General features: G+C 38.2%; 1 protein-coding gene across 1 annotated transcript; it reads left to right on the top strand.

Annotated features, from left to right (window-relative positions):
- The first annotated feature begins 10,100 nt into the window (after positions 1-10,100).
- LOC126470847 (uncharacterized) lies at positions 10,101-10,568 on the top strand. Its single transcript, XM_050098863.1, has one exon. It carries the CDS (start codon positions 10,101-10,103, stop codon positions 10,566-10,568), a length of 468 nt encoding a protein of 155 aa, XP_049954820.1.
- The last annotated feature ends 9,388 nt before the right edge of the window (positions 10,569-19,956 follow it).

Raw genomic sequence — 19,956 nt, 5'->3', positions numbered from 1 at the left:
AAGAGCATGTATAATAACTATGACATTAGGGTAAAAAATGATCTTCATCTTGAACAAAAGAATCTAAGCATGGTACAAAAAGGAGTACACTACTCTTGTATAAAAATATTTAACGCTCTCCCTCAGGCAATAAAAATGTCAGTTACTGATCCACATACTTTTAAAGATCAACCTAAACAATATCTGCTAAGTAAAACAATTTACTCACTGGACGAATTTATCTAAGAGAATATGTGAATTGATTTTGATCTATTGTAAGTCTGTTCAATGTAATTTTTAACTTTTTACAAAAAAACAATTCTTGTATATATTTTTTCTATGTAATATATTATTCATTGTACAACCTATTATTATAAACAAATGTCTCAAATTTATCTATATGACATGTTCTACACCCAAGCAATTTATCACTACTGGGTCTACAGAACACGAATGAAATAAATAAATAAATAAAGAGAAGTTTCTCAAAACTGAAATTGATGAAAACATATCTCAGTTCAACAATGAGCCAATCTCATTTAAGTGAACCTCCAACAATATTTACTGAGCACAAGCTTGCAGAGGACTTAAATTATGTGGATCAAGTGAAAGAGTTTGCATAAGCAAAAGCCAGGAAAGTCTGATTTGTCTGGTTTTTTTTTTCCTTTTCTTAGTATTCAGAGGTATAGTTCTTTCGAATATTATGCTTTATTTTGTTCAATGTGAAATAAATTATTATTTATACCTTATTCTTCAAAGCAAATTAACATGAAAATTTTAAACTGTGTTGTAATATATTTTGTTTTCCACAGAGTAGATTATTGAGACATAACTGTAAAAACTGTTCATTTATGGTAACAATAAAGTCACATTGTTTATTAAAATAACTGTTAAGAGCTGGAGTTGTTAAATCATGTGACTAACTATTTAAGTCAAGTTACCACACATACCAAATAATGGACGTTTTTTAACATTACACAAACTTTTTTAAAAAAATGGAGGTGGAGGGGGGAGGCGGCAATTTTGCAGCTCACATAGGGTGGCAGTGAGGCTTGTATGTATGACATCTAAGATTTCCAGCAGATTTGTATCTACAGCTTACCTGTAGCATCCAGGCTTCCTACGCATCAAGAATGAAGGCTCTGCTATGAATTTCTAGCACTTCTCCAAGACAATAAACTACTGAGGAGGATATCATTATTCCTGCACAAGTACTAACCTGCATGGTTCAGAATACAAGATTGCAATCATGACATCTTCAGTGATGTTAGAAACGAAGATGGCTGACCTGTTGATATGAATGCAGTCCAAAATAGTAGATCCAATTCCCCTGGCACTGCAGACACCTACCCCTATGATTTATCCACAGTGGAGGCTACCTAGCCATCAAACAAACCAACCACTTGTGCTCTGTACTTGTTAAATTGTATAACTGAGTGGCCCAAAACCGTATGTATGCATTATACAGCATTGTAACTTCTTCGGCAAATAAAACACTATTCAATACGGTTCTATACGACATCATGCACAGTATAGGCTCAGCTGTGTTTTGTATTTTTTAGATGCAATTTTACTCCAAGGTGTAGAACACGACAGAAAACAAAAATTGGATGTCAAATAAGTTAAAAAGCCTTAAATATATGTTCATTTAAATGGTATGGGGTGACAGTTATTGAACTATATGAAATAAAATCATCATAACTTCTGAATGGTTCGCATTAGGAAGTTCAAACTGCGTGGTTGGCTATGGGGCATGATGAGAATTAGCACGCACTGTATGGTTTGATTTAGCGATGAATCTCATTTCATTTGTATGGGTTCATCAATAAGCAAAATTGGCACATTTTGGGGACTGAGAATCAGCAATTTATGATCAAGATGTCTCTTCACCCACAATGGGTGACTGTGTGGTGTGCAATGTCCAGTCACAGAATAACTGTTGTGATATTCTTTGATGGCACAGTGACTACCAAACAGTATGTGGAGGTTTTGGAAGATGATGTGATTTCCATTATCCAAAGTGACCCTGATGTGGTTCATGCAAGACAGAGCTTGACCCCACCAAAGCAGGAAAGTGTTTGATGTCCTGGAGGAGTACTTTGGGGACTGCATTCTGGCTCTGAGGTACGTAGAGGCCACTGGCATGGGCCTCGATTGGCTGCTATATTCTCCAGATCTGAATATGTGTGACTTCTTTTGTGGGCTATATTAAAGACAAGGTGTACAGGAATAACCCCAAAACCAATGTTGAGCTGAAACAGCCATTCAGGAGGTCATCAACAGCATCGATGTTCCGACGCTTCAGCAGGTCATGCAGAATTTTGCTATTCATTTGCGCCACATTATCATCAATGATGTCAGGCATATCGAATAAGTCATAAACTAAATCTGAATATATATAGTGATGTTTACATGTTGAACAAAGTATGGACATGCTGTAGTTTGTAACTAATTTACATTTTTTTAAATATAGTTCAATAATATTGTCACCCTGTAATAACAAACTTGTTACTATACATGTAAATGTCTAATACACTGAGGGGAATAAGATAATTCTTAGGCTGTTTTAGCAATGCACCAATAGATAGATAAGTCATTTTACAATACTTATTTACAGTGATTGCATTATTGCACCGAAATTGTAGAGAAGTCTGATTGTACATAATACTCACATTATTTGATATTATTTTGTAACATATACACATCAATCCGTTCTGCTAAGAAATTCATCAGTGGAGCTGGAGGACTTAGCCATCAATAAATGCTTTAGGCTCCTCTTAAAATGAACTTCATTTGTAGATGAACTTTATATGGCTGCTGGCAAGTTATTGAAAAAGTGCATTCCTGAATAATGCATACCTTTCTTGACCAAAGTGGTTGACTGCATATCTTTGTGAAGGTTATTCATATTTGTAATATTAATTCCATAAACTAAGTACATCATTTGAAAAAGAGGTATATAATTTTTAATTACTAATTTCATTAAGGAATGAGTATATTGGGAGGCAGTAGTTGGTATACTTTGTTTCCTAGACAGGCATCTGTAGGATGATCTTGATTTCACATTAGACAATGATTCTAATTATACATTTTTTGTACTCAGAAAACTTTAGCTTGACTTGATGAGTTACCACCAAGATGTACTGCAGGACAATCTTGTTTGTGACTGGAAAGGCCAAGATGAGACAGTGAAATGACATGAAATTATGGAGTAAACCACTAGAATATTATTGAATCTGAGCCATCTATGGTAATAATATTTACAAGCAAAAAAGAAGGCAATGGGGGATATCAATGTAGACAAATTTCATTAACTCTGTCCATTAAGGTTTTAATGACTGTCCTTGTCTTTGACAAAGGGAATGCCACAGCTGTAATGAATAGTGAAGATTATCATAAGAAGATTAATGACCTTTTGGAGTCAACTACTTATAAAAGGCTTTGTAAATCCCTAGAACAAATGTTTTAAGAATTACCAGTCAACTGGTAAAAGTGTCTTCTTTCTTTTAGGCCATAAGAAATGACTCTGCAGGACAGAAGCTTCTCTGCCCAGACCATACGGCCTACGAAAAGTGCACACACTGGAAGCTCTTTTGAGACTTATTGTGAGTGCAATGGGGCATCCATGCATGATGTGCTGTTATATCTAGTGCCACTTGTGCAATTGTGCTCTCGCAGAACTTACAGTTGTATTAAAAACTCAGTACATGTTATGGAAAAACTAGATGACATGAACATGGGCCCAGGTGATCATCTTACCAGCTTTGATACTGTGTTTTTATTTTTGATGGTTCTTTTGAATGAAGATATTTCAGATGTAGACATTTTTCTGACTGGTACAGTAGCTTTATTTAGACACTGTCTCACTACAACCTATTTCCACTGCAGAAAATGAATTTTATGAGAATATTGATGGTTTAATGCTGGGCAGCTATCTTAATTTAGCTATTGTCTATTTGTTTATACAGATTTTCTAGCAAAGAACACTGCAGACAGCCAGTAAAAGACCAGCTCAGTGGCATCATTATATGGATAATACATTTCTAGTGTGGTCATACAGTGAAGAGGAGTAAGCTGTCCACTCGGTGTATCTCAGTAAGTTCAACCCAAAAAATTTAATTTACAATGAAAAAAAAGGAATGGGCAACTTAATTTCCTGGATGTATGTGTGATCAAATGGGTGGATGGTACTTTGGGCCATAAGGCATACAGGAAAGCTACATACAATGATTGATACCTCCATAAGAATTCCAATCATCTTCCAAGACAATAAAGGTGTCATTAAAACCTTGATGGACAGAGTTAATGAAATTTGTAAAATAGTTTATTTACAAGATGAACTGAATCACTTACAGTCAGTTTTCAAGAAGAATGGTTTGTCCAGAAAGGAGGTGTACCACGCATTCCAACCAAGAGGAGAGAAAGCCATATACAATGACGAACAATGGCCATCTAATGGGAAAGTTTTCCTTCTATATCTTAACAAACTTTTGGATAGACTGGAAAAATTTTGGACAAGAACGGATTTGAAATGCACCTTTAGGCCCAACAAGAAGATAAAGGAATGCTTAAGATCAGCAGAAGATGTAGGGCATACACTAAGACACCTGGGTTGTATAAAATTCCATATAAATATAGGTAAGTATGCAATGGAACCACAAATAGAAGTGTTAACAACCATTTAGTTGAACACAAAAGGAACTGCTATGTGAAACATATTGACAAATCAGCCATAGCAGAACATATTTTTTGAGATGAAAATCACAAAATAAAATTCAGTGATACAAGTATTTTAGCAAAGATAATGTATTATCATGTATACATGTACAAAGAGGCCATAGAGATTCACAAGCACCTTAATAACTTAGTAGCAAAGAAGAAGATGTTAATTTAGAGAAAATGTGAATGTCAACTCTGTAACAACAGAATGATGATTGATTACTTTTAATCGGGAATTACGGTTTCATCCAGAGATAATCATACAATTTGTATCACATGACAAATGTGGTGCCGTCAACATCTATGTCTATATTTATACTCTGCAAACCACTGTAAAAGGCACGGCAGACAGTACATTCTATTGTAATAGTTATTAGCCTTTCTCCCCATCCATTCACACATGGAGCACAGAAAGAATGATAGTTTTAATGCCTCTGTGCATGCCATAATTAATCTGCCACAACATCTAGGTGGGGGGGGTTGATGCTATCAGCAATGGAATATAAAATGTAGAAACGAAGGCTCTGCGGGCAACGCGAACAGTACAAAACGTTGTGTACTGGAGTCGTTTTTTCTCTTAACTCTTTCAGTGAGTGAACGGAATTAACTTGGTGTTCATTTGCTGCTGTTACCACAAAATCCGAAGTAAGTTCCTAATTTTTAATTTCTTCGTTTTGAATAACTATGTCTCGAAGAAGAACATTAAAGAGTCGGACTGAAAGACAAAGAGCTGGAGAGAGACAGTCTTCGCATAGACAAAGAAACAGGAATAATGTGGATACTGATAACGATAAGTCTATTGTTAACACAAAATTTCGTAGGTGACTGTCTACAGACGTTAAATAATTTGGAAAAAGCATATTTATGCCATCCGTTGTACATTTCATGTTTATTCTCTACTGGTTTAGGTTGTTACAACCATCATCAATGAGAAGCATATCTATATCAATGGATCAGCCATCCGTTTCTGTCACTGTACTGCTGTGATTTTGCCATGGCACAGTGTGTTCATATGGGTTGTGTTAAGACAGACTATTATGAAAAATAGACATGTTCTACATTTGTATGGCTCATTATATACATATATGACGCAGATGTATGGTTGCTCCATTGGTGTACAGTGTTTTTATCCTTGAAGATGATTGTAACAATTAAAACCAGTTGAGAATAAACATTAAATTGTTCAGCTGATGGCACAAACGTGTTTTCCTAATTCTGTTGTTGTTTTGAAAGATACATTTAAATGTACACTGATCTTAGTTCCAAATAATTTTGTGAGTTATAACTGCAGATTTTTTCTGGAAATTGTCTCAATGGTTAGTTATATCATTTATGCTCCTATCATACTTTTTTTCCTCTTCAATTTCAGTATTCTTTTATAAAAACAGAAATTAAAATCAAATAATTTGAACGCTCGCTACAACGCTCCATTTGAGTCATGTTATCCCTGTGATTCCACTGGTTAGCTCGCTGCTCCTACTGTCATAATGCCAATTAACAGTGATGTCTTATTTTGGAAAATGGGTTACAAAATGTGTATTGTACCGTACTGTACAAATACATCTAAAAAAACTCGTGGGAAATTGTTTTTTAATGTTCCGGAGTATGAGAAGATGCGTAATATGTGGTTGCCCTATACCAGCAAATTTCCAACACGTCGACGTTCAAGTTTACTAACTTAATTAAAAATTGTTGCATTTTGAAGTTTACATTAACTCATCTCCGAGGTATGTTCTCCCACTGTTACAACGAAGGATGTCGTTATGCAACGAAATTAAATTCCAACTGAAAACTGACGTTTTACCTAACTACACCTCAATTATTCGGTAGCTCATTTCTTAGAGGGGTAAACCGTCGAATTTTATAAGGCAATGTCCATAGATCACTGGTGCGAAACGTGAAAGACCATTTTAACTTGTTTAACGACTCGACAGTCCTCTCATACGAAAACCAAATCTCAATTACAAAACTTAACCATGCCGATCAGAAACAGGATAGTACTCTAGTCGTTGCTGTTCACATGCGCTTATATTTGCAATCACTGTTCACATGCGTCACGTTAAAAAAAGATATTTCTAGTTAATGGTACCACACATTTTTTACTGTATTGAAACTATGTTTTTTATCTTCGTACTGTCTAGTTTGCATCCTTATTGTTTAAAGTTTTGCAATTTCATCATCTTACATGAAGATGAATTACGGTAAGTCTGCTTCAGACGCTAATGTTAGTTTACGCTCACAAACATCACAGCCCTTACGTTTGTCACACCTGAGTGTTGTACACGCTTTTATATCTCTCCGTATAACCTCATCGTCCTACATTTCGTTGTACTGTAGATGTATGGTTATACCATCACTACTAACAATGCTTTCCAAAAACAGTAAATTGTTTGTTCACAAAGTAAATGAATTTTTTCTCTGTTGCTGGTTTCTCAGACCAAGATTAATGTGAAGCTGTGTATAACAGAGCCCACATTCGAAACAACTGCAACAATCAGTTCTTGATAATGCTATTTTCGTATTTCGTGTAAAGCTTTTAAAAATATATGATCCTCCCAGTATTCTTTTTTTTTACCTCATTTTGTTCGTTGTATTTGTCTGTGTCAGACGTCCCATGACATCCATTCACTTTCATCGCTGATCCTTTCATTCAGTTTTTTATTACAGAGGGCAGCTAGTCCTCTGATCTAACACGCTGCGCAACCATGCTGGCAAGGATTCGAACTTCTTAAGGCGGGTCCACACTGAGCGCGCCGTGCTGCGCCGCGCCGCTGCAGCCCGCGCACTGCTGTAGCACAGTAGAATGCGCCGTCCGCGCCGTTCCGAGGCGCGCACTGTGGTTCCAGTTGGAGCGCGCGCACGTCTGAAGATGGAGCGAGCCAAGATTGTGAGTGCCGCATTTAAAGTGCTGTACCATCAGTTAAGGAAGAAGAGGAAGAATCGTCGTCATTGGGTAACCCCAGTGTTAAAGAGTAGTGCATTATACGGTGGACATGGTCTTTTCAGTGAACTACTTGCAGACGATAGTATACAGTTCGAAAACTTTTATCGAATGTCTTTCGAAGACTTCGAATATCTGTTGAAAGTGATCGAACCAGACGTAATGAAGAAAGACACAAATTGTAGATGTGCTATATCTACCAAAGAGAGACTGGCAATAACTTTGCGCTTTCTGGTAACTGGAGATTCCTTTACAAGTCTGATGTATCTGTTCCAAATATCTAAACAAAGTATATCAACGAATGTCATCGAAGTTTGCACTGCTCTCAATAATGCACTGAAACCCTCTGTGAAGATAAGAAGTTATTATTGTTCATTGTCGTTAAATGAAACCATCCTTTTCAAAGGATTTGTAGTTACGTTATTTGCATAAAGTTGATACCTGTCCGAAGTCAAATGTGTACAAGGTAAAAGAGGTTGAGGGCTGAAAGACTTACATCAAAGAAAGTTCCTTACAAACAATTATTTATTGACTGTAGTTTTGTTATTCGTTACAGCCTTATGTACGTAAATATCCGCATACAAATAAAAATGTCTGAAACACGTTATTGTTAACAAAATGTGCTTAATCAAATGTATTTATGAAGCACTACAGAAAAGTATATGATGGAGGTTCTTGGAGCAGAGCTGAATCTGGTAGACAGAGCGAGATAGAGTCATGTTGTTCATTGCTGCTGCTTGGTTGAGTAGGGACAACCGTTTGATGAGCACAGGTGACTGGGAGTGACTCGAAGGAGAAGTTGCAGAATAGGACTGCATTCGGGAGAGGGGTGGGTGGGGAACAGGACTGCTTTGGGGAGAATGGACGGCAGAAGGAGACGAACTATCTGATGTCAGATGATGTGCATACAAATCAGTCTCGGCATCGAAAATCAAATTGTTTATTCTGTGCATTAGCCCTGATCGCCTGTGGGTGTCAAATTTGCGGAGCTTCATTGCAATATGTTCTCCGAATGTGGAACACTCGTCGGGACGTACATTTCCCACACTTTCCAAGATGCCATAGGCCTTCATGAGCATCGGATCTTCTTTCTTCTTACGTTTACTGGCCGGTTTCTTTTTTTTTTGGGGGGGGGGGGGGGACTGGAAATCCTTTCCCGTGTACGCCATTCCTTCTTCTTTGTTAATACGAGGTGACTCTCCAGGACTCTCCGGAGTGGTGTCATTTAGATGTAATACTTCTTCGGTGACATTTACCTAGAATCCTGTTGGCTTTCTTCATCACCAGAACTCTGAAATGAAACATTAGGCTATAATGTATTAGGTTTGACAGTAAATGCCACAGCCAGAATTCTATTTCATTATGGTACAGTACGAAGTAATTTCTATTCTTTTAATTCAATATTTCTTGGCGAACTCGGAAATTCCACTATAGTGACAAGTACGGTTAAATTTGTGAACAGTGGTCGATGGATTGATATCGGATGTTTTCTGAAGGCACACATGATGGCACTGATTGTTAACAAACTCTTATGAGAATGTCACGACTGCAGTTTCGGCCGTAAGCCATCGTTAAGTTGAATTTCGAAATTTGTTAAGTTATATCATTGTAACCGGCATGCACTTGTTCTGAGCATAAAATATTGCAGTACGAATTTCATATATGGAATGAAAATTCTATGTAAAATGCAGGACTATGGCTTAACGCCGAAACTGCAGTTGTGACGTGATACTAAAAATTTGTCAACAGTCAATCGCGCCATGATTTCCTTCAGAAAATATTATATCACTGTGACCCCCGCACAAGAGAAATTCTTGTTATCGGCAAGCTTTCATTCTAGAACTGCCCATTGTAGACGCTCATTTCAACCACACTTGACACGATTATTTAACAAAGACATGTTTCAATTCTTCAGTTTTTAAGACAAGATATGTTGTAACTTCTTTGAAACCCTTTCTTTTCAGTTGCCGAGTACTACAGAAGAATGGAAATGATGTTCGGAGGAATTTGATAAAGCATGGAATTTCCCCCATTGCCTGGCTGCTACAGATGGTAAACACGTAATGTTACAGGCACCAATAAATAACAGCAGCGAGTACTATAACTACAAGAACTTTTTTAGCATTGTGTTATTTGCTCCGGTGGATGCAAAGTTCAATTTCTTGTGTGCACATGTAGGTTCACAAGGTCGTATATCTGATGGCGGAATATTCAAAAGCACTAAATTGTGGAAGAAATTGCAAGACAACTTCCTTAATATACCTCGACTTGAACCACTTCCTGCACATGAACAAATGGTTCAAATGGCTCTGAGCACTATGGGACAACTTAGATCTACTTAAACCTAACTAACCTGAGGACATCACACACATCCATGCGCGAGGCAGGATTCGAACCTGCGACCGTAACGGTCACGCGGTTCCAGACTGAAGCGCCTAGAACCGCTAGTGCACGTGAACAGATGACACCATATGTTATATTGGCCTACGAAGCATTTGCTTTGCATGAGAATGTGATGAAACCATACGCAGGCGTCTATGCGAAAGGTACAAAAGAGAGAACATTCAACTATCGACTTTCAAGAGCCCGTCGGGTTATCGAAAATTGTTTTGGAATCCTGACATCCGTTTTTAGGGTCATGAGGAAACCAATGCTTCTGGACCCAGAAAAATCCAGTGTTATTGCACTGACAACTATTTACTTGCATAATTATTTGAGACAGAGCAAGAAATCTTCCAGTTTGTATGCTCCAGACGGCACAGTGGACAGATGGTACTTTAGTGGAAGGAACATGGAGACGGGAAGCACAACCAATGTCATTATGCAATTTAAAGGCAGTGCCAAGAAAAAGTTCGTCAAATGCCCGAGCTATTCGCAAAGAGATAGCCGACTATTTTATCAAAAATGGACGTATACCTTGGCAAGATGAGGCAGCATGAAAGCATATACGTGTTTGTTATCACTACACCGTTGTGAAGACCACACTTTATGGCCTAATTATCTATTGTGTTAAAGTGCTAATAGAACCTGACTGTATATTATAGATAATTGTTACATAACATGTACGTACATATTCTGTGTTTATGGTACCAGTGGGAGTGTCTCGTTCCTTCAGGAATTCAGATAATGAGAAAGCAAACCAGTTACTATTGTGTCTGTCAGCCCTGAAACAATAGTGCGATGTTATAATAAATGTAAATGGGAAACTGTGTTGTTACAAACATCATTTATGAATAATTACCTTTTCCAGTGCCCCTCGACTTTTTCATTTTCATTTTCTCCCTTCTGTAGGAAGACAACAATGATGTCATTCTTTTTTTTTTTGCTTCATCGATTCCACAGCCGACGCCACTCGCAACCCACTGCCAAGCATCACTTTTTTTGGTTTTCATGTGGTAATTATTGTCTTTTGGGTCCCACAGTTCCCGCCTTTGTCTATACAGCTCTATGAGGTTCTCACTTTGCTTCCGGTCCCACTCCATAACGAGGACACCTACGCGAGAACACACGACCTGTCACCGCAAATTGACGCACGCAATAAACTACTGCGCCCGCCAGCCGAAACCCCGTCTAAACTGAGCGCGCGCAAACGCGCCACTCCCTTTGATGTACCGACAACAGCCGGAAAACTGCGCGGCGCGGTTCGCCGTCCACACTGGACGCGCACAGCAGTTTTGCGCAGCGCGGCGCGGCACGGCGCGCTCAGTGTAGACCCGCCTTTATACTGCAGTCGAATGCGCTGTCACTTGCGCGACAGAACGGCTGACAGGTACAGAATCTCTGCTGAGTGCCTTCTGGGCAGGAAATCAGTTTTACCAGGAATAATTTGCGCTTGGGTCGTAGTTCATGACTGATAGTCGACAATCTATTTATAATATATGTATCCATGTGCCAAAGTTATACAATTCCTTAGTTTTGAGCGAGTTTAATGACGTTGCAGGGCGCAGGGAAAACAATGTACATCGTAGCAGATATCGCAGTTCTAAATGGGTGGAGCATAAACGCATCAACTTTCGCAAGGCTCCCATTATCAGCGTCCACAAAATTCCTTTCTGTTGTTACTTAAAAGTTGTAATTGCGTTTTCTGTCACTACATAGCTAAACTGTTTTCAGTAAAAATACGTAAAAACCTCGTAACTTCATTTAACGCTCCGATAACACAAGGATCTTTTTATTGCCTGTGACTTCATCAGAGCATCAGTCAATAACAGAACGTTTTCGATCACGCGACCAGATCTTGATACTTAATGACTTTTTGAGCTTTAATTACATAAAAGTAACAGGTATTTGGTAAGAATATTGACAGTAGATGCTATTGAAATATTATAATCTATCAGAATAACATAATTCGAACCATACTTATAACAGCGGAAAATGGCGCATTGCTGTTTGCTAAATTTATAGTGCAGACAGAGCAAAACATTCTGCCATTTTGCGTGTGAGGTTATTTTGCCTGATTCATTTTGTGTTGTCAAAAATGGTTCAAATGGCTCTGAGCACTATGGGACTCAACTGCTGTGGTCATAAGTCCCCTAGAACTTAGAACTACTTAAACCTAACTAGCCTGAGGACATCACACACATCCATGCCCGAGGCAGGATTCGAACCTGCGACCGTAGCGGTCGTGCGGTTCCAGACTTTAGCGCCTTTAACCGCTCGGCGACTCTGGCCGGCTTTGTGTTGTCGTAAGAGGAAAGTTAATTTGCCACTGTCAACACAAAATTTATTTTTCAATGCGCTGTATCAAGGACTCACTTCAAATGTTCGAACAATTAAAGAGGAATCAAAGAATTATTTCAGTAATATTCATAGCTACAATGCAGAATTTGCTATCGTCAGTTCTGAAACTAAAATTTCAGACACTTTTATGTGGAGTGTGTGACTTTAAGATGTATGACCTTTTTTTTTTATCATAGATCAGTCACTTCTACATACGGTAATTCACCATGTTGTGTGCACTTACAGTTTTATGGCATCGATACGAATGGTCAGATTTCGATCATAGGCGATACTAGTTACCCATTTACGTGTATATAACTGTTTGTTCTCAGATCAGCCGGCCGGGGTGGCCAAGCGGTTCTAGGTGCTACAGTCTGGAACCGCGCGACCGCTACGGTCGCAGGTTCGCATCCTGCCTCGGGCATGGATGTATGTGATGTCCTTAGGTTAGATAGGTTAAAGTAGTTCTAGGGGACTGATGACCTCAGAAGTTAAGTCCCATAGTGCTCAGAGCCATTTGAACCATTTTTTTGTTCTCAGAAAAAGATATATTAATTTCACAATACTGCCGGTTCTCATTAGCTGTAGTTTAATTAAGTGGATTATTTGACTGAATTTTGGCATGTGTCATGTACTCTAATTAGAATATTAATAAATTATATGATGAGATGAATAAATAACTATTTTCTCACAACATAAACAGAATGTATATGCCCCGGGACAACCGGGAAATCCGGGAAAACCCGAGAATTTTTGTCATCCGGAAATTATTCGGAATACCGGTGATTTTTCATGGTTTTATATTCAGGTAAATTTTTGTAATTTTGACTGGTAATAATTGATACTCTAACAGAGAATATTACTATATCCCGCTACTGCAAAATAATACGGCAGCAATAAAACATACACGAGAGAAAAATACCAAAGGAAATGTGCCTTTTACAACTACAAAACACCGTGCACACACAAGCATCTGCAAACAGCAAAATGTGTCGAAGGCCTTAAAACGAAGACTGCAATACTTCGTAACAACAAACTGCTTCCGATGAGCGTAACGTCACAACTAGTTACATAGGTTCGTTTGAGAGGTTGCCAGGGGGCGCATGCGCAGTTCTGTCTCACAAGAGCTGTCTTTCCTGGTTCTCCGGCTACTTGAAGACAGATGCTAACCGATAATCTTTTTCTGGTGCTCCCAAGCTGCCGGATTCGCGCGGAGCAGTCCGAGTTGTAGTGGGGAGGTGGTTAGTCTCCACGTGGCCCGTTTTGCTGTGCCTGTCAAATGAAAACAAAACTGATTTCTGTGGCCGGGAGCTATCAAGTGAATTAAAATACATTCACATAGTTACAGAAGACTGAAATATATTACTAGTTTCAATTTTCGGATTTTATTTCATTTCCTCATCTTTGACAGTCAAGCAATACTTGCTTTGCAGAACACTGAAGTTATTTTTGTCGGTTTGCTAGAGAAATTTGGCTTTTATTAAAGTTTTCCGCTGATGCAGTCAATTCCTTTGAAACAAAACTTTTCATTCCACAGTATAGTCCAGTGTGCTGAATTTCAAGTGCACGTTTTCGTCTTCTGGCAAGTATGGCATTTTGCCATAATAAAGAACCAAACATGAGATAGTACAGTACTGGTACTCTGAGAAAATAGACATCCCGAAAACCACACTAGAAAGGGTAATATGAGGTTGGGTCCTACTTCTTTGTGAATATGGACATACAAATGTGTACTTCAAGCCGAATTATACATTTTAATATGGTTTACGAACTTTTGATGCCCTGTTTCTTTTATGATGTAATGTAAGATATCTTAATGCATTATACGTACGAACATACGGGCTTCCTACGCTATCGTAGCTGCACAAGCGTAGTAACGCCTGTTTTCTGGCACACCATGGCAACTGCATAAAAGAACCTACTGTATTTCTAACAGGTCTCGGGAAAATACTGCAGTTGGTGGTTTCAAAAGCGTTACTTTCAAAGTAAATTTCCTTTTACGAAAGATAAATTACGTTACGTGTGAGAATGTGCGATGAATTTTTTACATCATAGAGCGTTTGACTTGTTTACATAGTATAACACACGCAAAAGAAAGACCAGTATTACATGTGAAATCTTAGATTCTCTTGTAGCTTACTAATCTTCGAGATCAATATAATATGCAAAAGCTTCGCTTTTCTTGTAGCTACACTATGTATATTAATCTAGACCATCAACTTTTCCTATTTGTGTGTTCGCGCCACGTAACAGTGATGTTTGTATTGGCTGACTACATCAAGTGTCCTATGCTGTAAATATCGGCTGGCGAGATCACGCGACATGAGCTATGACTGGCTTACAATAGGACTTCGCAATCTCGATTTCAGTGCTTTCTTTGGTGGAATTCGGATTTCATGATGATGATGAGGAGGAGGAGGTTCCATATTCTGAGGAGCGTAGGGAACGATGCGGGACGCCCAGAGGTCGTAGTGGAGGTGGTTTGCCATTGCCTTCCTCCGACCGTACTGGGGATGAATGATGAACAATACCCAGTGAACTCGAGGTAAGGAAAATCCCTGACACAGCCAGGAATCGAACCCGGGACCCCGTGCGCGGCAAGCGAGAACGCTACCGCAAGACCACGAGCTGCTGAAAAATTCCACTTTACACTTTCGTAATTACGAAAATATGTAGCGTACACGTTGTGCACATCATCCAAGATATCTTTTCTGATGGATTTCGTTTACAAAAGTGGCGGCGGGAAGTTCTACGCCGATGACGTACAAAACGTTAACCATTTAAAGGACTAATAAGTTCCATGGGAAAGTATACTGTCACTTAACATGGAAAAGTGTATTTTCACCTGGAAAAAAGCTTAATTTTTAACCGCGAAATCCGGGAAAAATCCGGATTTTTCCCCTTGTCCACGTATATACCCTGATAAAGGAGCTTCATGTCATTGCCTAGTAGTGCATGACTTTTTTTCTTCAACTTACAACTGGGTCCTTTGGCTGTGAAAAGTTTATCGAAATCGATCAACTCAGTTGAAAATGATGAGCAGTTTACTGCAGGTGTATTCCTACAGACGGAAAAAAAATCCTGCAGAGGCTAAAGAGACACTGCATTCATAAATATTATGAGTTTTGGAAGGAACAAATACAGATGAGTGTAAACTGAGAGATGTCCTCCTGTGAAGAACTTAAAAGAAATAAACATTCCACATCAAGGGAACCAGGGATTCCCACTCGACCATCTCCAAATCTAATGAAATTTCGTGCGAATATTGCATATGGTCTTGGATGGTTGCATACCAAATTTCAGTCCAGTATCTTCAGTGGTTGAATTTTTATGGGCTTTTAAAGAGAGGTTACTCATCTTCACACCACATACAAAGGTGCAAATGTGCCAAGTTTGCTAGGCTTTTTTTTAGAAGTTATAGAAAACATTTGGTCATTTGCTTTAATATACATAGACACCTTTTAATGTGAATCACACGATGGCAAAATTTAGCGATTTAGCCATACCTAAATAGGGATACAAGCTTCTAAAGTGGCTAAAAGATATGCCACACTTTTCTGCGGGCCAAGGATTGACCAACCACTGCTGCTTGTCATATGAACCAATCATACCAAAACTTCAGAGAGTTATTCTTACCTGTGATGTCTATGTATGTATTAGTTTTAACTAACATTTGGTGCCTAAATGAAAAGATATGCATCTGCAAAGTTGGCCAAAACTTTCTATGTGCAAATTTTAGGGTAATTTTTGGGGGGCATTAACTCAACTCTGTCTTGTTCAATCCCTTTTTCTTGTCTTTGGTGGAAAGAGCATGCTTTAGGCTTTCAAAGTTATATTGCTTAATTCCTGGATCTTGCATATTGGTGAGTAAGAATACGTTTCAAAATTTATTATTTTAGCACTTTGAGAAGATAGAAATGTGAAATATTTTGCTCATTAAGCACCATAATTAATTTTTTATTCCAGATTATAAATCAGTTTCAAAAATTAATTTAACACATACCATAAAAACAAATATAATACACAACACAGCAGATTCACAAAAAATACTAATATAAAATACTAAAATAATAAAAAATACTAAAGAGTCAGTTCTATTTATGGTTAAACAGTTCTACAGTTTTGTCAAGGACAGATTGTGAATAACTGTATTGTCTTCATGATGATGATGATGATGGTGCTTCTAAAGTCATGAAAATATGTAGCTCAGGAAACCAGCAGATGTCTTTAGCAGCTGGCCAGTGGAGGGAACGAGCAGAACCACGTGAGTGCATAAAGCTGATGAGGACATCTTGTTGTTCATGTGAAACTTCACACAAGCTTCCAATCCACCAAAACATGTCATACATACATGCAATATATTGTTGGTTGTAAACTTGAAATTGAGATTGCTGGAATTTCTTCATCTGCTTCAACGGCTTGAACTCAACTGCTGTGGTGTCACCTGAAACTCTGCTTGCTCCAAACTGAATGTAATTAATTTGGTTAAATTGATGATTTTCTCTTGCTCCAGATATTGTATGTCCCATGGTAAACTTGTTTCTTGATCGGGCAGATTTTTTTTTTTTTTTCTTTTTCAATCTCTTCTTTTGGTACATAAAAAAAACTTTATCCATGGATTCAAAAAATCGTATGGAGCCAATATTTTGTTACCTAAGATGGCAGTTATAAGAGCATGAAAGGGAAGCAGCGGTTAGGAAGGGAGTGAGACAGGGTTGTAGCCTGTCGCCGATGTTATTCAATCTGTATATTGAGCAAGCAGTAAAGGAAACAAAAGAAAAATTCGGAGTAGGTATTAAAATCCATGGTGAAGAAATAAAAACGTTGAGATTCACCAATGACATTGTAGTTCTGTCAGAGACAGCAAAGGACTTGGAAGAGCTGTTGAACGGAATGGGCAGTGTCTTGAAAGGAAGATATAATATGAACATAAACAAAAGCAAAACGAGGATAATGGAATGTAGTCGAATTAAGTTGGGTGATGCTGAGGGAATTAGATTAGGTAATGAGACACTTAAAGTAGTAAAGGAGTTTTGCTATTTGGGGAGCAAAATAACTGATGATGGTCAAAGTGGAGAGGATATAAAATGTAGACTGGCAATGGCAAGGAAAGCATTTCTGAAGAAGAGAAATTTGATAACATCGAGTATAGATTTAAATGTCAGAGAAGTCGTTTCTGAAAGTATTTGTATGGAGTGTAGCAATGTATGGAAGTGAAACATGGACGATAAATAGTTTGGATAAGAAGAGAATAGAAGCTTTTGAAATGTGGTGCTACAGAAGAATGCTGAAGATTAGATGGGTAGATCACATAACTAATAAGGAGGTGTTGAATAGAACTGGGGAGAAGAGGAGTTTGTGGCACAACTTGACAAGAAGAAGGGACCGGTTGGTAGGACATGTTCTGAGGCACCAAGGGATCACAAATTTAGCATTGGAGGGCAGTGTGGAGGGTAAAAATCGTAGAGGGAGACCAAGAGATGAATACACTAAGCAGATTCAGAAAGATGTAGGTTGCAGTAAGCACTGGGAGATGAAGAAGCTTGCACAGGATCGAGTAGCATGGAGAGCTGCATCAAACCAGTCTCACGACTGAAGACAACAACAACAAGGGGCTCTGCAGACTAGCACGGGCTGCTAGTCTTTTTACTGTTCCTTCAGTGCCATCACAAGGCGATTTACTGTGGCTTGTCCCAAAAAAATTCTGTTTGGCTGTGATACCAAAATTCTTTTCGTGCAGACATAAACTGATGAAATTTTTGAAATTCTTATGCTGAGCAGCTGAACCATCACTAAAATAATAAATGTTCTTAATATTTTCAAACTTTGTCTTTAAATATGCTATTAACTTTATCTGAAAGGCATGAACAGCAATAGTATCATCACAGAGACTGTTTCTGATCCACAAATGCTAATACTCTGATATTCTTTGCCACCAAATTAGACAGCAAATGGATGTAATGTGGCCTGACTATTGTCCCAATGGAATCTTTGTACAGCATCTTGAACAATAAATAAATAATTCTCAGCAAACTCCATCAATATAATTAATTCATTTTCTGCAAGAGTTCTTTTTAACTGCTTAAATTATTAACTTTGGCGTTTTGACACAAAGTGATGGTGTCTTAAACCGGTAATTTTCAAAATCGGTGCCTCCGTGAAATCTTCAACAGTTCTCTGATATGTCTCTAATGTGTGTCTGTCAGTATGGACCATTGCTTGCATTCCATTGTTTCTTCAGAGTCATCATCTTTAAAAGCATCTTCAAGAAAAGCCTCTAGTTTCCTAAACATTCCTCAGAACGTTGCAGCATACACTCTTTTGATTCCAAACTGCATACAGTTTTTTATTTTTCATAAAATTCTTGTAGTCATCTTGGATGGATGTTGCTGAAGCCAACATTAATTTGAAATTTTGATGAATTGCAGATAGACATACTGAGTGTGATTCAGATCACCATCTGCAGTACACCATATCGGCCTGAGCTCAAAAAATTTAGAGGATCTCAATTGATTTCCATATTGCTTACAATAAGCAATGTACATTTCTTTCAGCTTACGAAGGAGCAGGCGTTTCTACTTGTGACTCTTTTGCCTATTTATTCCTACTACAACACAATTCTTTTTCCATGGACATAAACATACAACTCATTTTTAGAAAGGTGAGAACATATTGTTTTACTTCAACACTGGGATTTTGGCAAAACTGAAAAGGGGAAAAGCCCATCTTCCATCTTTAGTTTCCTAGCCTTCTTCACCATTTTAGTTGAACAGTAAATTCTTTAGCCTTTTTTCAATAGTCCATCTGTTTGGGGCCAGGTCAAAATTTGAACTTTACTGCAATTGCCTGAAGTCTGAAGCTTAATCTTCAGTTCTTGAATTAAGATGTCCATGTCTGTACACTTTTGGCACTCTTCCATTTGCATCTGAGCAACATCTACTTGGCTCACACCAGCAGCTGGGGCAATTACCTTAGTAATGCTGCCTTGGGCTTTCAGAACTTTGCACTTTATGTATCCCATTGAATCCTTTTTGCTGATCCGTTTAAGCTTTAATGGTGACTCTCCAATTGATGCTAATGAAGTATTAGCAGTAAAGCAAGCATCAACAACATCCATGTCTTCAGTGGATGGTGGTTCTTGCTTATCCTGGTGGGATGATTGTTTTTGGGCCACTTCATGTCTACATTTGGTACAAATTTTCTGACCAGGTTTAAAAACTTCATTAGTCAGTAACTTCAACCTGTCAGACATTGCAATGGTTGTTGGTGTTAAAGCCTTCTTCATTAGATGTTTTTCTTTACCAAATGGGTTGCAGCAAGTCTTCTGTAGGAACTGAAATTTTGTCATCAACAAGGCATTATGGTATGAACTAATTTGGGCACCTTCAGTGAAATCAAGCCCCGGTCTATGTCATAGAAGCTCATTGTCTATTGGTGACATTTCCGTAACTGATTGTAGTTGACTTTTGTCATAACAGAATGGTGATGACTTATGACAATCAACTCCATCTGATCCACCAAAGCAGCAAGGTGCAAGGGTCTCTTGGTTCATTTTTATACAATAGTTTATTAACCTACAACAAACAATTTTGAAAGCC

Source organism: Schistocerca serialis, chromosome 3 (genome assembly GCF_023864345.2).
Source record: "Schistocerca serialis cubense isolate TAMUIC-IGC-003099 chromosome 3, iqSchSeri2.2, whole genome shotgun sequence".
Lineage (NCBI taxonomy): Eukaryota > Metazoa > Arthropoda > Insecta > Orthoptera > Acrididae > Schistocerca > Schistocerca serialis.
The sequence above is the reverse complement of the archived record's forward strand: the minus strand, read 5'-3'. Positions and strand labels throughout refer to the sequence as shown.